This window comes from Condylostylus longicornis, unplaced genomic scaffold (genome assembly GCF_029603195.1).
Source record: "Condylostylus longicornis isolate FDR11 unplaced genomic scaffold, ASM2960319v2 ptg000148l, whole genome shotgun sequence".
Lineage (NCBI taxonomy): Eukaryota > Metazoa > Arthropoda > Insecta > Diptera > Dolichopodidae > Condylostylus > Condylostylus longicornis.
The window spans coordinates 534,288-555,835 of NW_026578116.1; the positions used below are offsets into that span (position 1 = coordinate 534,288).

General features: G+C 23.3%; 1 protein-coding gene across 1 annotated transcript; it reads left to right on the top strand.

Annotated features, from left to right (window-relative positions):
• The first annotated feature begins 17,547 nt into the window (after positions 1-17,547).
• Positions 17,548-19,305, top strand: LOC129615816 (angio-associated migratory cell protein). Its single transcript, XM_055531199.1, has 4 exons — positions 17,548-17,745; positions 17,814-18,521; positions 18,576-18,780; positions 18,843-19,305. The coding sequence occupies exons 1-4, from the start codon at positions 17,634-17,636 to the stop codon at positions 19,045-19,047; spliced, it is 1,230 nt and encodes a 409-aa protein (XP_055387174.1). The 5' UTR covers positions 17,548-17,633; the 3' UTR covers positions 19,048-19,305.
• Positions 19,306-21,548: the final 2,243 nt, after the last annotated feature.

Here is a 21,548-nt window from a genome sequence, read left to right on the forward strand (position 1 = left end):
CATAATTGCAAAGGAATTTGCGATATAAAATTTTATTGTATATGCAATAAAGTTTTACGCTTTTAAATATTTTTGTTTCTTTTTTATTTTAAAGGTATGGTAAAAATTCGTGATATTTTAGTTTCAATAAATTGTACGGAAACTTTTAAACAAAAATCGTGGTATTCTTAGATTAAGATATTTAGCTAAATTTTTTTGTTTTTCAACTGTAGAAATGAAAGAAAATTGAATAATGTGACTGGTGTGGGGGATGTGAAAGGTGTTACCGTTATGTCATATCGTCGGTTCACTACAAACCCAAAATTGTGTTAGAAAATTTTTACGATGTTTTATTAATAGCATAATCACTGCGGATAAATTTATTTTTGTCAACTTCTTACTAATAATAAGGTCAGCAAATTTTCAAATTCTAAGGTGGCAGTTACACATCAGACCAAATCTACGATAAACTGACAACATCAAATTTAAAAAATAAAACAAAAATCAGCTTGCAGTGGCAAAACTTTTTTAAAAATTTATTTTTGACTATGTTATTTTTAAAAATCTGCCAGAAAATCTGGGAATAGTCGGATATATTTCTATTTTTGTCATCATATTTTACAGGATATCAGATTTCGATTGCACATTAAATTTTCATAAAATTCAGATTTAATCGTAAATTAAATCTGATGTGTAAAAGGTATCTAAAAATTAATTCGTAATTTAATTTTTCGAATTTTCTCTTTTAATTAAATTAAATTAAAATTTTAATAGAAATTTTATGATTTTACTTCAAAAATACTTTTCGAATATTAACTTTTACTTTAATATATACAGTTGAACTTATTCCAACACTTTATAAAATAAAGCCAAATGAAAACACACGGATTTCTGAATATTCCATGAGAACTCAATAGAAATGTTTAATCTTTTATTTTTCTATATTCACTAACAACTCAGTGCTATACTTGTTGTAATAAAAAATTTCTTCCATATAGAAATGGCAATTATACAATTTAAGTAATTAACCAAGGTGTGCCAATCAAGTATGAACTACAAAATTAATTTAAATAATATGTTAAATGGAAACTCTCTTAATCATTCATTTTAAATATAAGCGTATACGTAATTGCAAATACAATTCAAATTTTTACATTTTTTTTTATTAAAATTTAAAAAAAGAATGTGCAAAAACAAAAAAAAATAATTCAATTACTCTTACAATTTTATTCTCTTTTATAAAAATATTTTACATACTCATTTTTTTCATTTTCTTCTCACTTCACGTTCTTTTCTTACTTTTTTTTTTATTTTAATAAGCAAAACAGAAAAAAAACAAACTCCTCTCTTCAATTTTACACCTTAAATTTACTGAATTTGCTTTTGTATTAGTTGTTATATGACCTCAACTGTCTGAAATTTTATATTATAGATATTAATTTATATGAAAATTAAAATGTATGAGTGTATTTTACTGTCAAATTTCTGCAAGTTTCTAAATAAAAATGTAGAACGTGCATTGAAATCTTTCGTTTCTTTATGTTTGTTATTATTATGTTTGTTTTTGTTCTTATTTTTGTTTTGGTATTTTTATTCGCATTCAGTAAAAGAGGAATTTTTTTCTTTTTCGTATTTAATAAAATTTTACTTTAAACGCTTTGCTTATAATTTCTAATATTTTTACATATTATACAAACACCATGTGTAATTCAGAATTGTGAATATTCCGAAAAATCTATAGGCATAAAATATAAGAAAAATTGGAAAAATTTTATTGATTAAAGAAAAACTTGATTGAATTTTGTTATTTTGTTTCTGTTTTTTTTTTTTTTTGATGCAATAAAAATGAATAGTAAAATGATAATCAGAAAAATCATATAAAAATTCGGGTAAATTAGGGTAATGAGTAGAGAGTCGTCAAATGAAATTGAAATGTTGATGAGAGTTTTTTATTGCATTTTTTAAAGAAAATTGAAAATTTTATGGTTGAGTTTTTTTTGAAATGGTTTATTATTGATAAATTAAATTTTATTAATTTATAATAAATTTTTATTAAGTATTTTATATTTTTTTTTTTAAAAAGAAATATGAAAAACATAATCAAAGTTGCGTATAATTTAATGAGCGACATTTTTCATTTTATAATTATATACACATAAAATACAATACAATGCAAGATCACATTGATGAAAATATTTTTTACATATACAATATTAATAATTTTCCTATATTTTGTAACGATATATAAGACAATTTGTGCAAAAATTCACACTATTAAAAATAATTGATTTAAATCAAGTTTTTATATAGTTTTTTTTTTTATATTTCATTGAAAAATAATTTCTTTCAAATTGATAATTTTCTATGCAAATTAGAATTTTAACAATGCGGATCACAAATTAATTAGCTCACTACATTTTATTTATAAATATAATCAATAAATGCCAATTATGTGTAGATATATATTTGGTTTAAATGAAAATTATTCAAGTATACACAACATTTCGAATTCTGGCACTTAAAAATTATAAATTTTTGGGATAATATTTTACATTTTACTAAAAATAATATAAAAGTTAAAGAAATATAATAAGTCATGGAATAAAATCAACCATTAATATTAAAATTAAGAAAAACGTACAACCATCATAAGCAATAATGAACTTGTGTATTTTTCTTAAAATTTTATTGAAAAATTTTGCAAAATACCTGATTGTAAAGAGATTATTAGATTATATATAATAAAAATTCCTTCATTCAACCGCAGAACAAATGAATGACGTATTAAAAAGAACGAGTCAACGCAGAAAAATATAAAAGGAAATTTTTTTCTTCTCTTCGAACTGGACTCAGTCGCATCAGTGACCTACCGTTTTCTATAGGCGGTCGGTCTATTAACTGAAGAAATTACCGGCAAATCATTCTTTATATTATATATACATAATTACCAAGTATTTGTTTACATGAAATTGCTACATAAAATCTATTTTTCGAAAATACAATCACTATGTTCTTTTCGTATATCTGTAGTTGTATGAAGGAATTTTCATTAGTTCTCATAAGAAACTAATAATAAAGATAACCGTTGTATTTGTAATTAGTAATAATAGATTATTAGATTTTTCAACTTGTTCCAATCCCAATTTTTTACCGTTTATTAAAAATCAAAGATTTCCTCAATTTTAAATAAATTTCCGTGTACAAAATAGTACATTTTCAAACATGCTATTTTTACAGATTTTGAAGTTTGCCTTTGTAGAACATGTTAGCTAGAACTGAATTATCTAAAATCACTTATATCATAAATAATATACATAAAAACCCAAATTTTCCAGAAAAATAGAAAATCTGCTGAATTTTTGCAAGAATATATTTTATTTCTAAATGTTTCGTTGCAAAAAAAGGTCATGCAATAAAAAAATGACGTCAGTGCAGTCAGGTCACCATAAAATTTATATTTAATATTAAATGGTTTTATACACATTACATTATATGTACATACTAACTAACTGTCATAATTATAGATTTAGTTTAGAAGTTTGTTGTATATGTATTTCATTTATTTTGGAACTAATTGAGATAACACAGTAGAGATAAAACTAATAGCTCAAGTCAAATCTCAAAATCGCCTTAGACACGTTTTACCGCGGTTAACACAGAATTACTTAATTTCGTCTTAAATTAAAAAATTTATGAATTTTTTTAATTTTCAAAATTTGTTTTCCATTTATTACATGTTTTGTTTTATATTCATGTTATTTTAACAATATTACCATAGTTGTATGTTATCTGCATTATAATGAAAATTTGAAAGATATTAAATTTAAACTGGTAAATTTTGTTAAAAAAAAAAAAATTGAATTTTAAAACAAATTTGAATTCATTATGAAATTTATTCATTATTGAATTTGGAATTTAAGTCGGTTCAATCAAGGTCAATAAATATTTTGTTATTTGTAAAACAAAAACTAAAAGACAAAATAATAATACAAATTTAAATAAAATTTATATTAAAATATTACATCACTACATTGCTATTTTTTTATATAACACTTTAGAGTGTATAACATATTATAAATATTCAGATATACATACACTTAAATCTAACTTGTATATGGTTTAAAAAATTTATAATATGCATTTATGCCTAGAAAATGTTTTCAAAACAATATATTAGTAGTGTTTGCATATTACTTAGTATTTAAATAATTATTTTTCTCTATTTTTTTTCTGTTTTCTTTCCTAACATGACTTCTCAAACCCTGAGAACTATATTATGAATTTCATTAAAAAATTAAACGGTAAAATAAAATTTAATGTATACAATGAATAACTGGTTCATTATTATATTAGTCATAATAATAGTTATAACAATTTTATTATAATATATACATTATTGACATTTCACATAAACACAATATTTATAAGCATGTGCTAATGTATATTTACACGGTATATAGGCAAGTGAGTATTACGGCTTTTGTTTATTATGTATATGAAAAAAAGGTTCAATGTTCCTTTGTTTTTTTCTTGTGTTTTTTTTTTCGTATTTACAAATTCTTAACGTTTTATTTTTGTTAAGTATATACCTGTGTATATGGGTACACTTTAATATTCTTAAAAGTTTACATAATTAAGGTGTGATGTAAAATTTATGAAAATTTTAATTAGCAAAATTTACCTTATTTATACGTTTTTAGCATATATACCCAAAAAAAAATATGCTAACTTCGGCTGTAATTAAAATTTTCACATAAGAAAAAGATTTTAAGATAGAAAGCTAAATTTTATGAAAAAAAAATTAGTCCGGTACATTTCTAAAAATTTATGAAAAATACGTCCAATTCTTTGGAACTTATTCTGCCGAAACCAGACAGCCATGCCGAATTCATTAATCTTCAAAAACCGAAGGGTGATAACTTATTTCTTATGCCTTGAAAAATCATAAGAAATTTTAGGTTATTTAAGTTTTCTTTTAGATTATTAAATTAGTTGTTTTAAATAAATTTTCCCTCTGATTTTTGGAGATTTTTTGCTTCATATTAGATCAGAATTCTCTTTCTCATCTCACTCTATTGAGATATATAACATCTCTCTTTACTTATGATGCTACATTTAATTAGCGAATTGTTAATTTTTATAATTTTTTTATAATTTTTATATTTTAAAATTACTCCTAAATATATGCAATTTTATGCAATATTAACAATTTTTGGCTTAAGTTTTTAAACTCGAATGTGATAGCTAGGTATTTTAAATAGTATAGTCGCTTTTAAAATAATTATGATGTGCTTAACTCTAAAATTTTAATTATTTTTAATTTATTGAAAAATTTTCTTTATAAATAGATTTTAACCTATAAAAGTTCTGAAAAAAATTGTTTCGGAATTCGACTTTTGAGCAAATCAAGAAAGTATTTCATTTAGAACATTTAAACTGAATTGTAATTCCAAAAAAATTATTAAATTCATAATATAAAATTCACTCATATCCGATGATTATTGTGACAAAATATTCAAAAATCCAACTACATACTATAATTTTTTGAAAAATTACAAAATTTTCGAAATAATTTTTATTTTCATAATTTCGTTTCAAAATATTTTTCTTTTACTTTATTCGGCAATAAAATAATTAAAAAATAATTTTAAATTTTTAATTTTTTATTATTTCCTAATTTCATCCTATATTTTTTATAAAAATTTTTAATTTATATAGTTAATTTTTATACATAATTAAAATTTTTTAAACAAGTATACCAATTAAAAATTTTAATTAGTTAGAAAAATTGTGAATCGATAATATACCAAATAAGGAAAATCTTGCAAAATTTTTCATTTATTGTATAAAATCTTTAATATAGGATTATTGGCACAAGCAATAATTATTTCATTTGTTATTGAATTGTGGGAAACTTAAATTCAATTGTATTTACAATAAAATAATAAAATAAAATAAATATATATATGTATATATATGGTATAATATTTAATTATTCGATCATTAAACTTACAATTTATACTCATAACTGAATACACACAAAAGCAAATTTACGATCAATTACAAATTATTAAAGCACGGTTATATATTTTTATTTTGTCTTTTAATTCCCCGGTTAAATTCCTTTATTTTTTAAAAAAAAAATTTATATTTCTGTATAGAAATAATTTGAGTTTATATTTAAGTATATATATATATAAGTACAGGGTGTTCGAGACTTGATCATACTTCTGAAGTAGGCTGATAGAATGGATTCAGATCAGCTACATAAAACATCTTTATTTTTTCACATTCTTTTACGGTTTATGAGGTCTCAAATTTGATTTTTCTGAAAAAATTGTTGTTATATAAAGAAATATTATGTTTCTTGATTTATAAGGAAATAAGAGAACAATTTTGAGGTCTAACGCTGTTATATCTCTTTAAATGACAGCGACGAATATTTAAATGAAGAAATGTTTTGTTTTTCCGGACCCATTCTATCACTCTATGCTATGAAAATACCATATCGACTCTTGTACACCCAGTATATTGGATTGTTTTAGAAATGTCATTAGTATGGTGTAAATATTTTCAACTTTTTAGTTTATGTATTGAAAATATATTATATGGTCATAACAACAATCATTCATTAATATTACGATCATCATTTGACTAAACTTATTATAAAAGAATGTTATAATAATAACGCTATAATAAAATCAAAGTAATAGTAAGTAAAAAAAAAATAACAAATCCTAATTTCACAAGGTTTCTTACTAATTTTTTTTTAAACTCATAAAAAAACAAAAACAAGAAAACTTAAAAGTCATCAGGTTATTTTTCTATTTTAAAACAAGACAAGATTCTAAAATTGGGCTATTCGAAGAATTGAAATAAATATAAAAATGTGACAAGTTATACTCTTTAAATCCATAAATTTCGTTTGTTTTTGTGTTTTTTTTTCCTAATTTTATTATAATATATACATACATACATACATAATTTAACATTTATAAAATTATATAAGTATTTAAAAATTATTATATAAAACGCATTAAGTGTTTAATTTTGGTTATTTGGAAGTGAATAAAAATAAAAATAAAAAAGAATTATTCAAAAATTTAAAATTATAAAAAAACAGATAGAAAAATTCACTACAAAAAAAAATTTGTTATAGACAAACTGGTCCGGACCATAACTTAAATGTTCTTTTATTAAGTTATTCAATATTAGATTGTATATCAGAAAAACAGCAAAAAAAATTCAAAATAAGTTCCTCATTAAAGACTCTTGAACTGTACAGTGTTAAAAAATTTGAAATAAAAAATTCATATAGATTTATAAAAATCAACACCTGAAATTCTATTTTAGATTTTAAAGTACTTCTTTGGACAAAAAAATTTAGAGGCAATCCATATAATAATTAAAAAAAAGTTTAGATAGTTTTACATTTTATAGATGGTGTTAAAAAATTACGAAACAGTTAAAAATTTTTGCATGATAAAATAAAATTTTTCGTTTTAATTAGTAACCATTTTTAATCTTTAATTTTTAAATTAAAAAAAAAATAATAATTCAAGTGCTTGCAGTAAGTAAGAAGTAATGGAATATATGTACATATATGTGTACCTAATGAAGTAGAAATTTATTCGTATATTATAGCAACACAGATTTTATGCGTCCAATACTCGATATTATTCCTTAACCAGGATGATACAATGCGTCTAGCTAGACGAACCATAAGTTTTCATAAGAACCATAAGTTTCTTTAAACCATAAGTTTTCATAAGAACTTTGAGGCCTTATAACTGGGAAAGAAGGGCCCAAAACGCAAAATTTCACAAAACGTTTTTTTTTTGTTTAACTGGACACATGCTATTAACCTGGTTCTGGAGTACGATCGATTTTCTCATAACGCATAAGTAAAATTTTATAAAATTTCCTTAATAAATCACACAAAAAATTATTCTAGAAATAAAACCGCCTCTAGAGGATCTGTATTATACTTTAGTGACTCTTATGAAAAATATTTTTATTATATTTTTGAAAAAAATAGTTAAATTTTTAGAAATACGCTTAACCAATATCGAGTAGTTTTTTAATTTTGATTAAAAAAAAATGAAAACATTGTATGATGCTAAAGAATATTTAGAATTATATTTAGTGTGTTTTAAGCCAGGAACTTTTTGTTACAAAACAAGAAATTAAGAGAAGAAGACAGTAAAAAGTTGTATTTGTATTCCTGAATCCTAATAAAAAAAATTTATTAAATACTACTGAATTGAAATTACAAATTAAACTGACATTACCGACCGGCAAAGGGTTAAACTAATTCTGTTTTATTTTCGTAAAATTTAAATTAATTGAGGATATTTTTGATTGCTCTATACATTTTTATGACAATATTCTTATAAAAAAGATTTTTTAATCGAGCATAATAAAAATTATAACAAAATTAATTCAGTAAATGTAAAATTTCTCCAAAACTTTATTGCTGACATAATGAAAAATTAGTATTATAGCATAAAGCAATTATATAAAGTTGGTAATGGAAAGTGACATAACTGTAATAAATTTGTTTTATAAATTTATAACTATGCTTAAATGATAATTACGAGTATCATAAAACGTTTTAAACATTGTTTTTTTAGTAAATAATTATTTTCTCATTTATTTTATATTAAATGTGAATGTCATTTGAAAAAGACTGTCATACACTATCTATACCCTATCTGACATTCCATATCTGATTGTTATTCATGCCGAAATTACTCGTATACCATATTACGTGATTTCGATATACACGTGACCAAATTCACTTTTATACTCTCCTACCTTTATTTAAAATATTTTTTATTTGCCTTATTTTTGATTGACTTCTTAATTTTTTTTTTAAAATGCTAAATAAATTGTATGCGTCAATTATCAATAATCGAATAAATTTGCATACATGTATGCATTAATTATAATTTTTAATGTAAAATATTCGAATACAATTGAAATTTTATTAAAAATTCTACTGATGAGCCAGTTGTACCAAATGTAGTAGTTAAGAGACGTAATATGTTTGAAGACGTAACAATAAATTCAATTGACATATGAAAAGAAAACAAAAATATATTTAAGTTTTTTTTTTTTTTAATTAAAATTCATAACACGCTTTTGCATTACAAATTGTTATTTGCATATAAATACATACATACATATGCATATACGAGTATGATATTAAAAATAAATTTCGGTTTTTACTTACAATATTTATTTTGGTAATTTTTGTATATGACCTTGCAAGGCAAAATGTGTTTTGATTTGATGATGAATTAATTTTTATTATTCAATTGGAAAAAAAATCTAGATAGATAAATTTTATCCATATAGATTTAAAAAAAAACTTTGTACTTTTACAACTTTTTACTTGATACAATTATACAAGCAGAGGACTCAAAAATAAGAGATACTCATAAAAATGTAGCAAATTTGTATTCGAAGCCACACTTTTTAATTTTGAATTTAATTTTTTAATTGTTTTCTGTTAAATGCATCACATTTGAGAGTTGATCCTAAAAAACGTTAACAGTTTCTTTTATATTTTTCAAAATAAATTCTTGTTTTTGTTCTTCTTACTTAACTTCCGGGATTTAATCTTTCATTAAAAAAGTTCTTGTTCTTTCTATTAAAATATTTTTCACAATTTGCTATTTTAAATATGAAAATATTTTACAGGTTGTCAAACTGCGGCTTAGATAAATGAGTCCAAGTTCGCTTTTCATTTTTTTTGTGTTAAATTTTAAAATTATCGTTTTTTATATAATTCTAAATGTCTTTTAAATTAATAAGTTCAAAATAATTGTGAAAAATGTTCAAATTTCATTTCTGTTCAAATGTAAATACTTCAAGAATGATATGACTCATTGAAAATTGAGTGAAATAAAATAAACAACAGCGTAATGTTACGTAATCCAACGAGATTCCATACAGATTTTAAACTTATAAACTTTTATTGCAATTGGACAGTTTAATATTGTGTTTTGTACGAAACAAGTTTTATCGGGTATAATCGGAAAGCAATCGATGCAGCATTATGTAAAAATCATGTACGAAAATTCATCAATACAGTAATACTTTAAAGTTTGGTGTCCAAAAATGTCAAAAATACGCATCGTATACGCATCATATTAAATCAGCTGTGCATCAATTTTTTTTGAGATTTTGTATTGATGCAAAGTTTTTTAAGTGGAAGCTAAGAAGCAAATAATTTATTATTTTAAGTCAATAACTAAGAAAGTTAATTATTTCTTTGTGCACGCGTTATTAATATTTTTAAATGTCCCATTATATTGAAATCTCAAAACCTTAATTGTAATTAAAAAAAAAAAAATTTAATAGATTTTCAGTTGTTAATAACTTCAATACTTTTATACAAAACCTTTTCAAAATAAACGCCAAAAAACATATGATTTAGAAAGTGTCCAAAAAGTCAAAATAATATTGCATTAGCAAGGTAAACACATCGGTCAGTATCAACAACGCATCACATCGGTATAGCATCAACAACTTTTTTTTTGCATCGACGCTGCATTAATTCACATTTTTTATTACTTTCCGATTATATACCCATAATCTTGTTCTTTTGTATTATACTCTTGCTTCATTGGAAACAAACTGTATTACTCTTACTCAAGAGTGATATACAAATTGTATCACTCTTGCTGAATCTAAAATTTTAATTAAAATCAAAATTTTAATTAAAATTTCGGAATCAAAAATTTTAGTATTTAATAAAAATTAAATTATACTATAAATTTCCACATTATATTTTCATTAACCAAAAAAAAAAACAAAATAGTAATTTTGATGACAACTAATAATATAAATTTTTAAATATACTGAGAAAAAATTATGTATAAGAACAAATATTTTCTATATACTGCGCTACTGCATTAATCAAACAACAAAATAAACAGAAACAAGTTTTCCAATTTGCAAAAAAAAAAAAAAAGCAAAAATTTTAAGAAATTCAATAGAATCACATTTTGTTTTTGTTGTTGTTGCGTTTTTCTTTTTCTTTTTTGTTTATCTTCAAATTTTTACTTGAGGTGATTTCTCGAGAAGAGGACTTTTTTTTTTTATTTAATTTCAGCGTATATTGTTGTCATACATATACATACATATATATGTATATAAAAAGATTTATGTACTAAAATAAAAAATACACCTGAACCCGAGAGCCAACTTCAAGTTTTTTATTCTTATAACATTATTATAATATTAATACTTGTATACATAAATAAAGTGTGGTGCCAGAGCGCGTTAAGAAAATTTACGTTTTATAAAAGAAAAATTTATTTATAACACGTTTGACCTAAATATTTTTGCTGCTGTTGCTGGTTCAATAGTGGAAAACAGGTTGATCATTAGGTTGATTTTTTCTTCTATTTCTTTTTTTTTCTTGTAAATTTTCTATACAGATTTTTTTTTTTCAATGATGTTGATGTTGATGTTGTTTGCTCGCAATGATGATATATATTATGTATATTGATGTTATAATGATATAAAAAAAAAAATAAATAATAAACTGATTTTCAATACAAATTGTATATTAAAAATAAAAACATTTTCTAGAATGACTTTTATATGGCTTAAAGTTGATTCTTATTGAAATATCTATATAAAAATGATATTATTATAAAATAAAAGAAAACTTTGAAATGAAATATGTGTACTAGTGTATAAAAAAAAATAAGATCGAGGTGAAAAGAAAAAGCAGTCTTATACACAATTTTTCTTTTTGAAATCGAAACAAAAATAATGCGAAAAACTGAATAAAAAAAAATAAAAATTTAATTTATTTAGAGTATTTATTGAAAAAAAATTATTACAGGATCTAATAATTCTTTATAATAAATAAATAATATTTGTCATTATTATTGCATTAACAAGTGAATTCAAGAATAGATGAACCGGATTTAAAAATTACAATTTTAGAACATTTTAACGAAAGTTGTAAGACTTATGAATAAAAATTTGTGCTGGTTTTTCTTTTCGTTTTAACTTTGATTTTCATTTACTTTAATTATATTTTCAATAAGAACATATTTTTTTTTTATTTAGTTGGCTCATTATTATTAGTTTACTGCAAATTCACAATATCGTTCACCACTTTCCACTATAAAACTATAGAATTAGATTTATTATAATTATCCATTTTTTTTTTTATAAAAAAAAAATTCTTATTATCAAGTAAATTGGAGGATTCAGCTTTCTTATCTTTGATAACTTGTGCAGATATCATTAAAATATTTTTTTTAAATATAATATTTTTATTCAGTACAATTAGACAGCTATGTGTATATCAAGTTAAACAGCCTGTTTATGTCAATTTGATGAAAATTCTTTGATGAAAAATCGAACGTAAGTCATGTTTAATAACTTACGAAAGCATACGAAAGTAAGAAATGTTGAAAATTAATTCTATACATGAAAATTTCTCATTTACAAAATTAAGTATAATGCGCAATTTTGTGCATACACAATTTAAATGGAAAGGTACAAATACGTACACTACACAATTATAAGCTTCCACAAAAAATTTTGTCAAAAATTTACAATCTTGTAAATCCCTCCACCCCTTGTCAAAAAAATACAAATATTTCAAAATTTTTTCAAAATTTGGAATATGCCCTTACTTTGTCAAAAAAAAACGAAAATTTTTAAAAAATTTTGTAAAATTTTGAGCGTACCCCTGAATGAAAATTTTTAAAACATTTTTATTAATGAAAATTAACAAATTGCTGTTTCATGTATAAAAATTTTGTACCGATTTGTTTTCTAAACTAAAATATTCGACCTAAAATCTATAGTTCTTTAAATATTTGCCAGTTTATAAATTTTAATTTGTTTTGAAAATTCCAAAAAAGGAAAGGAGCCATTAAATATTTATTTAAACCAGCTAACATTGGAATTATTTGTAATTTTTGTATTTTTAAATTTAAATTTTGCGCCAAGTCGTTCATTTAAAAGTTTATTTTTGCTATGTGATTAGCGATTTTAATTTTAAAACTTTATTAATTAATAACCTTTAAATTTTATATGTCATTAAAAATGTGGCATATTGAGCCTGTATAACATGTAATTAACATATTAAAGAACTTCCTTTTCTTCATTTCTAAGAACAATTAATTGGCATTTTGTTTAGAATAACTTCATTTTGAAATAATTTTAATCTACTTTAAAATCACATTTTTGACATACAAACATGAAAAGAAAAATAGAACACTTTTGTTTCCTTTTCAATTAAAATACCGACTTACATTAAGAGTAATTAGAATTCTTTTTTTTATAAATTGACGACTTGTCTGTATGACAAATTAATTTTTTCAATTTAAAGATTTAATTTATTTATATAGGTTCCAATTCGAATTTATGTACGTAAAATCACAATTTTTTTTTTTATAAATTTAATTGATATTAATAATTATAGAAAAATATTTAATGTTAACAAAACAAAAAAGAAAAAAATAATAATTTCTATAAATAAAATAAATTTTTCAAAATAGTTATACTTAATAAACTTATAAAATAATCTCACGTATCATTTTATAATTTCAAAATAAAAATATAAAAATAAATTTTGTATAATAAAAAAAAAAATATATATTTTCTTCTCTTTAATTAATGTTTAAGTCATTATTGTCTAAGTGTTGCCGTTTTTGCTGCAATTTAGCGTCATTTATAGGAACTCTGCAAATTGTTTCCATTTACTGCAATTTTTTCATTTAGAAAATAAAACAATTTCTTATTCTTTTCTTTAAAATTTTAAGTTAAATTATTTTGCGCAATTCGAATTAAAGATGAATTTTCATAAATGTTCAAAAACATTTAATTTTTAGTTTTTAATGTGAATATATAACTTTTTATCACAGGCTTATTTTGCAATATCATATTTTTTTTTTAAGAAATATCACAATTTCCTAATATTAAAAAGACAAGTGAACCTATAAAATATTATAACTGTGTTGTTTATTTAAATAATTGTCATAAATATAATAAATTATATACTTATATTTAGATAATAATAATATATATTTCCAATTTTAAAAGCTGTCCTTCCGATGGATTAGTCTTCTTTATATCAAAATATATGTAAGCCAAAAAAAAAATTGCTTCAGTGTTGTTCAGTCTACTGGAATTTCAACATCCTCTTCACTGCAACATGTTATTTTAAAACGACAACACTGAGAAGTCTGTATACATAGAGAAAGGATGATTGTGCCTTGAATTTTACCTACAAATCCAAATTCTTTTATTTTTATGTCTGTTTATTTTTATAAAATGAGGAGAAATAAGTATCCTAATAATAAAAATAATAATAACAGACACAATAAAATGATAGATTTATGATTTCTTGTTTTCAATAACAATCATTGTGTTTTCTATATATAATCGAATATAGATACTTATCTATATATATTTATTTAGTACAATATTTAGTTTCTTTAGTGCGTGTAATTTGAAACTAATATAAAGTTTAGTAACTTTAACATAATATGTATGTATGTAAGTAATTTCAAAATTTTATACTGAAAACTGGCTGTATTATTATGCCATTATTATTATTTACCTTACTAACTTATTTTTTAAAAAATAAAATATATAGAATAAATGAAGCGTAGAGAAAGAAAAAAAAAACGTACTTACTTGATCTTATCGTAATAATTGCAATTGAATTATTTCGCAATATACACAAGAGATTATGTTAAAGACACTATATACAAGTAAAATTAATACAGTACCTTACACTTGCATTGTATAATAGGCAATCAGGTGTATGTTCAAATAATAATAACAAAAACAATTATGATTTTTTTTTGATCTAGTAGTGTAATCCATTCAGTGCATGAACAACATGATATACTTAAAAATAATAACATAGCATAGAAAAAACTTTTATAAAAAAAACTACGTTTTTCTGGCGAACTAAAAAGAAGACAATAATTTTTTTTCTAGATTAGCCTGGATTAGACCTATATGTATTATATATTTAAATCATACAAATATAACTCCTCATCATAAATTTAAATATCTTAAAACTAAAAATGTGGTTCGCGTTTTGATGGAAAGGAAGTTTTATTTCAACTAAAAACATATACATATAGTATTTCAGTTGTCTACGCAATTTAATTGATATTGACACACCACGTTGTTTTATTACAAAATTTTCACATATTTGTGCTTGAGGCTCTTTCCAGGGTCGATTCCGCAAATTTTTATTTTTCACGGAAGAGGGTCACAGAGTCTCGCTCAAAGATCGAAATAAAAAATTTTCACATATTTATGCTTGAGGTCTCGTCCGAAGTCTATTCCACATATTTTCATTCCAATATCATGACTTTGACATCTCTCTCTAATGCAGAATTGAAAAATTTTCATGCTCCTATGTTTATCCCTCCCGACCACGTAGATGGGAGACTCCCGCGGAAGAGGGTAGATGACTGCGGCAGCCAAATGTCGCATGTAGTAGACGAAAATTTCGAAGTTGTTGAAACTAGAGTAAAATTGTGTTGAAAACCTTTCGGCCAATTGATAAACCTACATAACAGTATACCGGTGATTATTGTTAGACTTGCTATTTTCAAGAAACAACTGCTGAAACACAAAATTTTGAATTGAGCAACTGAAATTTTTTCAAAAAAACGCTAATTATTTCCAAAAAAAATCCGCTATTTTTCTTCTGCTGTACATTTATAATTTTTATGTCATGCATGCCCGTTTTGCATCCGAAAATATACTTTGTAATGTAAGCAGTTTTTTCGATGATAGTAGATAATTACTTTTCGAAAGAAAAATGCAAGTAAGTTCAAACCTTTACTTACATGTTTCTATGTATTTTTTATAGTCGTTTTGTGTGTATAATAATGCGGGTTTAAAGAATTACTAAATTTTTCAATTCACCGCAAATGCGAAAATTTTACTTTCTCCTTAAAATTTTTCACTTTCGAATCTTTAGTCTATTAATTGATTATCATGTAAATTAAGTTCTACTCGTATCTTCTTTATTTTAAACCGTTAATATATAAACGGTTTAAACCATAATTATTTTGATAATGAAACAATCAATAAAAATTTTGAAATAACTTTAAGTACCTACTTAAATGCATACTCGTAAATATATTATGGGGTTAATTAAGTATATATTATGATAAAATTTAACACCACACACGTACAAACATACCTATATATGTACATATGTACATAAAATCAAAAATATTATTATTTTCTCAAACGAGAAATTTTTCAAAGGTAAAAAAACTATAGTTTAATGTAAAACGAAAATAAAATATTAATTGAATACTTTTTTTTTCTACTTAAATAATAAAATAAACAACAAATTAATGTGCGTTGTGTTAATGTTTACTTTTTATAGTAATTTACTTTTTTCATAATTGTTGAAAACCAAGCTTTCAGAGGCGAAAGTAATGAAACTATAGAGAAATATTATAAATTATGAATTTCCTGTCCAGCGGTTTATATGTATGTATGTTTATTTTAATAACTGTATATTAATACTTAAGTGATAAAATAATAAGCGGAAGAATTTTTTTGTGTACAATAAGTGATAGTAGGTAACTAAGTAAGTATGAAATCCATAAGGTTTTTTCTTACTTAGCTTGCCTTGATTGCTTTTTAAATGAATTGAGTTATTTGAGTAAAAATGACTTTCTTATTAGAATTTTTTACATATTTATTTTATAAATGTGGGTACAATGTATTAAAATACTCTAATTACACTCGCACAGTTCTAGTATCTTAGTCATGATTAATTAGTACAATAAATGTACCGCATATTCCAGGTACTCACGATTTTTAGTTTATTTAAAAGGCGATTAATAGATACACTGTATTATAATAAATCCTTATCCGAAATTCATTGGAATTTTCAATATTTTAGACTGTAATGAGGGTATTAGTTTTTCAAAATATATATTACTGTTTATATATATATACATATATATTTGAAACTATTTAGAACAGCACAAAATATAAAATCAAAAACTAGTATTTCTTTTTTCAATTAAAACGGTACTATTAAATAATAAGTATGTACCTGTACCTACAAGCATTACCAGAAATAGTTCAGATAATAATTTCTGCGAACATGCAGCAATAATACTGTTGTATTTCGATATAATTCAGCAATTATAATTAATAAGCTGAATCGGGTGTTTATACTTTAATTACAGTTTTAATACAATTTAAAGGTTTCTAATAATGATAACTATGTGTTTAATTTGAAAACCAACCAAAAACAACCAACCAAAAACAAAAAGTTAAATTAGATGTAAGATAATTATTCACAATTATAATTCATACAACATTTTAAAATAAAACCCGTATTCTAAACATTTAGCTGTTTTTTTAGTACTTTTCGTTAAAACACCCAAACAAATTGTGGCAATACTGGAAAATAACTAAAAATTCAAAATAGCGTTTCAAAAGAAAAGTACTAGAACAATAATCATTCACAATGGTAATATTCCCCCCACGTGAATTTTGACAACTTTGACTATTGATACATGACAGCTGACAACTAAACAAAACAAAGGAATCCTGTTGAAATAGTTTAACTATTTTAAGTTCCAAAATATTATTTTTTTAATATTTTCCAGCTTATTATGCGGGACAATACACCACCCAGGATGAGTGATATATCAGATGAAGATGGTGAGCTCATATATTTTGATGATGAACACGCTCCAGAAGAAGATTTTGAAGAAATAAATGAAGGTATAAACCATGATCATTTTGCAATGCAATTGTGCATTTTTTACACGTATTTGCATTTTTTTTTTTAGATGAGCTTCTTGAAATAGCTAATAGTATGCCACAATCAACTATTGAAGACGAAGGAGATAATGCTATAGGAGAAAAAGTACCCGAAGAAGATCATTCTATTTTAACTTTCTCTAAACATAATTTAGCGGTATTCTGTTGCTCTTTACATCCTTCGAAACCATGGGCGGTTTCTGGTAGTGAAGATGATAAAGCTTATGTATGGAATAGAAATACTGGAGAAGTGGTGCAGGAAATCACCGGTCATAAAGATTCAGTGATAGCGGCATCATTCAGTTCTGATGGAAATTATTTAGCTACAGGAGATATGGCTGGTGAAATATTTTGTTTCAAAATAAGCGGTGATGAAGAGATAAAAAAAGTTTGGGAATATTCGATGGGAGATATGGGCTGGATGATGTGGCATAGGGCTGCAAATATATTGTTAGCTGGTAGTTCCGTTGAAGGTGAAATTTATGTGTGGAGAATACCATCTGGAGATTGCAAGGTTTTACCGGGAAATGGTGAGAAATGTGAAACGGCCGAGTTGACTGCCGATGGAAAAAAACTTTTTGCTGGATATGGTGGTGGTACTGTAAAGTTATGGGATATAAAGAGTAATACTGTCACAATGGAAGTGAATAAAGATCATCATATGGGACATAAAGATGGTGTTTCTTCTGTTTCCTGTGATAGTGACAATCCAATGTATATTAGCGGTGGAGAAGATGGTATAACATAAATTGTCAATACCTAATTTTAAATATAATCTTATTTAATTTTAGGAAAAATACTATTTACAAATAATAATGGTGCTCAAGAGGTCATTGATACTGGTGAATCTGTAGAAAGTGTTGCATTTTCACCATACCCTGATCTTAAAATTGTAGCTAGTGGTACATTGCAAGGTCAAATTGCAATTTGGGATTATTCTAAACATACTTTAAGAACAACTTGTGAACATCCAGAACCAGATGACGGAATAACAACGTAAATATCGATATTCATTTGGAATTTTAAGTTTTAATTACATACACGTAATGTAATTACAGGTTGAAATTTCTTCCAGACTATGTGCTAGTTGTTGGAACGATACAAGGAAATATTTATGGATATGATGTTCGTAATGGACAGCGAAAATTTACATTATCCGGCCATGCAGCTGAAATATATGATATTCAATACGATACAAATGAAAATGTTTTGGTTACTGCTTCAGAAGATCATACTGTGAAAATATTTAGATGTCCAGGATAAAAAATAAATATTTTTAAGGAAATATTTTTAAATATACTTAATAGGCTGTTTTTTTTTAAATTTAAAATTATTGATTTATTTCAATTATACTTAAATCAAGTATAATCTTTATTATTTCAACGATTTTTCGAAAAGATTGAAATTTTAGCCAAACAAAAATTCTTTAGTTAATGTAAAATGGATAGAATTGTTTTAATTTAATTTTTGTAAATATTGAAAAAAAAACGAATTAAAAAAGTAAAAATTAAAATAAAACATATCTGAAAGAACTAAAAATAAAGCAGTTATAATTAATGTCATTCCTATAGTGTTGAAAATTTCTAATTTCAGAAAATAAATTTTGCTTTACAGTAAGTGGATGATGATTTTAATTTCCTTATAATACTTCTTAAATGTAAAGTAAATGAGACTATTATAAACTGAAACTAAATAAACATTGCAAATTTTCAAGACTTGCTGAAACTGCTAAGAAATTTACTTAAAAATAAACAGAATAATCAATTACAATACAATTAAAAAAATTACAAATATTATTTTAGCAAAACTTTAGCAAAACTAAGTATATAAGGCCATTTAACAAAAATATCGTATATGCAGAAAAACTGAATTATTCGCTTTATTAATTTTAGTCATAACCAACTTCATTTATTCAAAAATACATCAGGATCAAAACTTAACCATTCACATATCTTTGCAGTTTCCGTAAATAATAAAAAAAAAATTAGAAAAAAATAAAAATACAAAATACTATAAACTACATTATCATAAGCCCAAGATAAGCTTAGAAGCACTTAATATGCATTCTTTTAGCTTTTATATTTAAAATTTGAATGTCAGTACGAGTTTGAATTCCGTATAATGAACATTTGCTTTGCGTCATTATTGAAAAAGTTAAACTAAAAAATTCTACTAATATTCTGTTAAAGATTATGACGTATTTTATTTGAAATTAATAATATAAAAATTAAAAAAAAAAATTTAATATCAGCGAATTAAAGCGCATAAAATACAAAATTATATTTCTAACGCAGTGTTTATAGATTATTTTTAACATTTAATCACATACTATTTTATATTAAAAATGCATTAAATATATTACTACACATATTACGGAGAAATAATTTTTCTTTTATTAAAAGTGAAAAAAAAAAAATAATAATAATGTGAAAAAAGTATATTTTATATATATATACGAGTATATGCATATGTATTTATAAATCTATATCCCTGTATGTTTATAAGTATATTTAAATATATTTTTTATTTTATCGCAAAATTCAACTATGTAAGAAATCTTTTTAAGTAAATTACAAGCAAAATTAAATTAATTTAATTGAAATGTTTAATATACGCTTTTGTTAAATTAAATTAATAAAATTTAGTTTACCACAACTAATAAGTATTTACAAAATTTCCAGCTATTTATGTGCAAGAAAAAGTGATTATCCTAAAAAATCTATGTGTCATTTGGAATTATAGAGTTTTTATAATTAAAAAAATTTTAATAATTAAAATAATAGGAAATTAATTACCTATTTAATAGATACATATAAGACTACTAAATATGAATATTACAATATTTAAGTGAAAATTACAAGTTTAATTTAAGCCTCCACAATTTGGAATATTTTTGATCAGTCGTAAATTATATTGTACATAAAAACAAATATTTGTACTTACATATATGCATGTACATACCTACTTACCTATGTGGTTCCATTTTTTATATCTTATATAATATTAAGTTATTTAAACTGACTTTATTTGAACATAAATTTTCTTTATAACATTTCACTCTTTATTTGAAAAACAAATTCATATTTTTAGTGAAAAAAATTTTGTTTTTTTTTTTTGTATTTAAGTGATTTACAAGTTTCTCCATTTAAAAGTATTGAACATGATGTATTAAAACAAAAATTTTGAATAATATGTATTGTACTTTATTAAAATATTGAAAATTAAAAATTTTCAAAACTTACTTTTTTAAAAGTTAAAGATAATTGAGAAGTAGAGTTGCAGCAACGCATCAACAAATATCGATTTAAATGCATCAGCAATATTTAAAAATGAAAATCGATTTATCTTTTCCAAAAACATCGATATACGTTACTCATATGTTGCATGCTAAAATATTAAATAAATGTAATATCTTTTACATAGATATTCTAAGGTACATATATACATTCTGGTTCTCATTAGTAGTATAATGATAAAGTTCTGTAGCAAAAAATAAAATTGTACATTTAACATCATTTTAATATAAATTTAATAAGAGTCATGAGAAAATAATTCATTGACATCAGATGGAGCCGTTGTTATTCATCAAAAATAAAATTGGTTGGATTTCAAAGCTTTGGTAAAAAAACCAAAATTTTTAAAAAAAATTGGCTTCCCCTATAATAATGTCATAATCAAATATGGAGATTTTTATTTTTTTTTCATCAGATAAAATCTAATGTCAGACTTTGATTAAAAAGCAGATTCATATTTGAAGATTTAAC